The sequence below is a fragment of the Arachis ipaensis genome, chromosome B09 (assembly GCF_000816755.2).
Source record: "Arachis ipaensis cultivar K30076 chromosome B09, Araip1.1, whole genome shotgun sequence".
In the NCBI taxonomy this organism is placed as follows: domain Eukaryota; kingdom Viridiplantae; phylum Streptophyta; class Magnoliopsida; order Fabales; family Fabaceae; genus Arachis; species Arachis ipaensis.
The window spans coordinates 102,410,638-102,416,072 of record NC_029793.2 but is presented as its reverse complement, the minus strand read 5'-3'; the positions used below and the strand labels follow the sequence as shown (position 1 = coordinate 102,416,072).

The window sequence follows — 5,435 nt, the reverse complement described above, 5'->3', positions numbered from 1 at the left end:
GTAATATATATAACAGTTAAAAGTAATCATGGATGCAAAACTATGAACTTGGAAAATTACGATAGCAAAAAACCTTCTTAGTTATCTTGTCCACTTCATCAATGTAGACTATCCCTTGTTGAGCTGCTTGAACATTGAACTCTGCTGCCTTTATAGAAGAAATTAAAAGCATAAGAATGAGATGTCAAGAACCAAGGAACAGATGTTTACAGTGTTTTTGAATATCCCATAGATCATAGCATTAATCTACATTGCTAACAAAAGCTGTTACCAGCAAAGCATAGGGAGCTTAGGTTCTTAAAAACTTATATAAAGGTAAGTGGGTATTGTTGAAGACAAATTCCTGTAAAAACTTCAGCTGTTAAGTGAAGTGGTGACATGCAAGATTCTTTTGGAAAGTCCCTAAAAGGTTCATTCCTAGAAAACTAAGTAAGAACCAAAATAAATCATAAACCTACAGAATAATTCACATACCGCCAGTAATTTATACAATATTGATTCCACATCTTCTCCAACATAACCAGCCTGCAAAAAAAAAAACATTTCTTCGTTTAGATAAATGACAATCCGAAACCTTGAGCCAGCAATTGAACCAAAAAGTCAAAAATAGGTTAACACAATTTGACCACCCAGATTGTTCATATGAATTTTTAGTTTTTGTTCTTTTTCTTTCAAAAAAAAGATTCAAAGTTAAATTCAATCTTTTTACTCAATAACTTAAAAATTCAGATTTTCAGACAGGAAAATGAATAGAACATTGTCATTTCATAACTTCCTTCCACTCAACTCTTAAGCTACCAAATTTTAAAATGACTTCATCAATGAATACATACTTGCCTGAGTTAAGGTTGTTGCATCAGCAATGACAAATGGAACATTCACGAACCGAGCTAGCGTCTTAGCAAGTAATGTCTTCCCTATTTGATGGAAGTTAGATCAGCATAAAAGTCATGTGATTTTGGATACAAGATGAAAGAGCAAACGTCATGGACATAATGAATCCATGCTTAAAATTCAAGAAGGAAGAAAAGGTAGTTGCTGAGAACTTCATACCTGACCCTGTTGGACCCATCAAGAGAACATTACTCTTTTCCAGCTCGACATCATCATTATCTAATCCTTCTGGAATTCCAGAATCAGCCTCTGACCTAGTGTTAAAAATCAGTCAATTCAGTCAGAGAAAACAATTATGATAAAAGAATTTGCAGATGACATCATATAAATGATATGATGAACAGAATCTCATGGAAGGGTGTAAGGCAAGGAAACATTAATAGAGGGGGCAAGTAATTGATCTCAGCAGCGTCAACTACTGTTCCACAAAGGAATAGAACCAAGAAAATGGAAGGAAAACTGAAAAAACTTACCCTTTCTGTTGAGAAGCATGGTATATTCTTTTGTAGTGGTTATAAACAGCTACTGATAGAACCTTCAACAGCAAAAATATATATACAATTAATGATTATATAGCCAATGTCCACAACTTAGTAAAATGCATTAACAGTAACTTATAACTCTGAGCATTTCCCCCTCTTCCCTCAGGAACCATACAAAAATAGTGAAACTAAATTTATACACAAATATCATTTTGCATAGAATCCATCTTCTCATCATATCATGTGTAAATTTATAGACAAACATGATTAGCATAGGATCCAATGAACTCTGAGTACTGATAATTTGGAGCAAAATAATCATTAACACACTACACAAAGCATGAATACAAACAGAGTTAACAAATGGGCATGATTCAACCATAAAAAATATCAGGCACGTATGGAAATACCTTTTTGGCCCTGTCCTGGCCAATTACAAACTTGTCAAGACCCTTACAGATCTCCTTTGGAGTTGGCAAGTCCCTCCCCAAATTGGAACCACCCCATGAACTCTTCTCACTGCCACTGCCGCCACCGGAACCACCTTCTCGGGGCCCAGAAGCCCTTATAACATTAACACCAGGAGCAAAAGGTGGCCCTGGAGGACTATGCACAGCAACACCACCACCACCACCATTCCCATCACCTGAACCAGGTGCATTACTATCCCCATCACCACCACCACCACCATTACTATTCAACACTCTACCACCAAACCCACTGATTCTCCTAGGCACCTTAGTAGAATCAAAATCAACATCATCATCATCATCATCAAGATCGTTTTTTTCAGAAACCCTCTGAGCCCCAATCTCCAAAAAGCTACCTTGAAGAGGCGCAACGCCATGAGGGCTGAAGTAATAGGCAGCGTTGCAATTGGGGCAAAGGTTCACAGTACCATTGAATTGGTGACCTCCCTGGCGAGTTGGGAGCTTGAGGTTGTCAATTACAATCATGTCCCTGGAGCAGCGTGGGCAATTCGGATCGGCTCGGATCCTCCGGGACCGAGTAATCGGGTCGTCCGAGCCTCCACGGCCCCATTTGTGGCGGTGCTGGAGTAGCCTATGGTAGAACAAGAAAGTGCTGGTGTTGGCGAGGACGCGGTGACGCTGCTGCTGCTGATGATGATGATGATGGGGTGAAAGGGTGAAGTAGGCATGTGAAGAAGAAGAAGACGAAGAAGAAGAAGAAAGGATTTTTGGGTTGGGATGAAGCTTGTTTCTGTGCTTGTTCCATGTAGTGAAGAGTATTCGAGACATTGATTGGGAGCAATTTCGGGGGTTGAGGAAGGAGAGAAAAGAATTGGGATTTTGATGAGATGAGGTTGGAGCTTTGGGATCTGTGTGTTGATTTGTTTATGCCATTTTTGTTCGTGTTCTTCCGTGTTGGGTTGGCTGATTAGTTTACTCACCTCAGCACACAAAGAAAGTATTGCCTGCAAGAAAAAGTGTTTCTGTACAAGGGAGACGAATAGAGGATAAAGTAAATACTTAAATAGTTTTGTATTTTTTCTGTGAGAATAATATAGAATTTTATTTGAGCAAGTTTTTTATTTTTTTTTTCATCATTCACCGATAAAAAAATTAATCACTACTTTCTAAACGTACTGGAAATTCAATTTCGGCAATAAAAAGATTAATAATTAGGAGAGTGATATTTTTTTTTTTTTAAATTCGAAGATAATTTTTGTGATTTACTCTTTTCAGATTTACAAATATGATTTAATCATTTTTCTAACAAAATATAGTCATACTACATGAATAAATATTTTTAATAAACAAATTATTCATACATATTTGTAAATTCTGCAATTTAAATCTTATGCTTTTTCTTTTTCTTCTTCTTCTATATTTATTATTCTTTATTATTATTATTCTCTTCATTTTGTTCATCTTTTATTTTTCGATATATTTTATTTCAGAGACATTTAAATAAAGACGTCTAAAACGTCTTTTTTTAAAAATATTTTTTATAATTAAAATTTAACATATATAATCGATTATCGATTATTATTTTTGTCAAAATTAGACCAGACAAATTAATTTGATCGAAAAAAAATAGTGAATCAAATCTCTAATTGGTCTAAATTAATATTAGTTTTTATAGAAAATGACTACAATATCTTTATTATAAAAAATGACTAAAATACTCATTATATATATAATAAGATTATTTTAGTTATTTTCTATAAAAAAAATATTAATTTATTGTCTAACCTAATTTTGACAAAAATAATACAGTTTAATCAATTATATGTATTAAATTTTAATTACTAAAAAGACATCTTAAAAAAAATGTTTTAGATGTCTTTATTTAAGTGACTCCTATTTTATTTTTATCCTTTTCTCATTTTCATGTTTGGTTATTAGTACAAAATAATTTCTATATCTTCTTATATATATTTGTTTTAAAATAGAGAATTTCATTCAAATAAATTAACTTTTTAAGTTTAATTATACAAAAACATAATTTTAAGTTAAAAAACACATAAATTATTTTAAAAAGTGCAAACTTTTAGTTGAATAATACAAAGAATAACACAGAAATTTTAATGAATAAAATAAGATGTAACTTAAATATGAATTGATATGTTTATCAAAAAACAATTATGTGTTTACTTCCTATGTTCTTTTTAAAAAACTTTTATTTCTATCTTTAAAAAAATTGTGTTTATCATTACAAAATTTTTATATTTATTGTCAATAAATTTTTATATTTGCTTCTTATATTTCTTTCTTAAAAACAATGTGTGCTTACTTTCAAAAGTTTTTTTTTTATTTATCATCATAAAATCTATGTATTTCTTGTAAAAAAAAGTTTCTGTAATTAATATTTACTTCCTATATTTATCTTCAAAAACTTGTGTATTTATCTTCAAAACGTTTTTATGTTTATTATCATAAAATTTATATATTTGTCACCAGAATATTTGAATGTTTACTTCCTATCTTTTTCTTTTTTCAAAAGTTTCTATTTACCTTCAAAATTTCGATATAAAATTTTTTAATTTAAAATCATAAAATTTTGTTTTAATCTTAAAGCGATTTTATGTTTTCTTCTAATGCTTCTCTTCAACAATTTATGTGTTTACTTTCAAATATTTTTATCGTTATAAAATTTATGTTTATCCTCACAAAATTTTTTTGTTTATCGTCAAAATATTTATTTATTTACTTTTTATATTTTTCTTCAAAAATTTGTATTTACCTTCAATACATTTCTATGTTTATTGTTACAAAATTTGGGTTAAAAAATTTATATGTTTATTTTTTAAAGAAAGAGTTTAACACAATGACTTGGAGCTTGTTAGTTGTTACATAAAACACAATAAACAAACGAATTTTGTTAGGGAGACAATGAAAAATCTTGATAATGTGTATAATGGCCTAGTTATTTAGCCTAATAAGAATAAATAATAAAAACTCTTCCACATATTATCCTAAATTCAAAAATTCTCATTCAATTATTTCACATCAAATTTCAAATTTCAAAATTTTCAATTTTAAATTTCAAATTTTTAAAAAAATCCAATTAATTATTTAAAAAAAATAATCATCCAAAATTCTAATTTACTAAAATATTTCACTCCAATACCGTCTTCTTTTTCAACGAGCGGCCACCCCCACCTTCATCAATAATCATCCCACTTCACCTTCGCTGCTTGTCTTGCCACACGCCACTCACCCTTAGTAAAAATAACCATCCACTTAAGAATAAAAATAATCATCTGCTTACCTAATGAATTGAACATCCAACATATTTAAATTATATATAACTAAACTCAATCCAATCAAAATAATCATCTACATAAAATTTAAAATAACCATCCGCATACCTACTAAAATAACTATCCTAAATTGACCATTAAAATAGAAGAAGAAGGAGATAAATAAAAAGAAGAAGTAACTATGATTATCCAACAATTTAATTTTTATTAAAAAAATGTATAATTTGACATATGAGTCTTATGATTTGATGTAACCATAAAATAAAATAAAAAAAGCTTGAACAGATGAGGAGAAGACGACGACGGTAGGTGTGAGGGGGCCGTAACAACAA

The 5,435-nt window shown here is 30.4% G+C and overlaps 1 protein-coding gene across 1 annotated transcript in view; it reads right to left on the bottom strand.

Annotated features, from left to right (window-relative positions):
- Window positions 1-2,863, bottom strand: part of LOC107617603 (CLP protease regulatory subunit CLPX1, mitochondrial) — a gene marked incomplete in the record, with an annotated part of 6,409 nt that extends 3,546 nt beyond the window's left edge. The window contains 5 exon segments of the mRNA XM_016319402.2: window positions 475-525; window positions 838-917; window positions 1,054-1,148; window positions 1,368-1,429; window positions 1,787-2,863. Coding sequence (XP_016174888.1) covers window positions 475-525; window positions 838-917; window positions 1,054-1,148; window positions 1,368-1,429; window positions 1,787-2,635 — 1,137 coding nt within the window.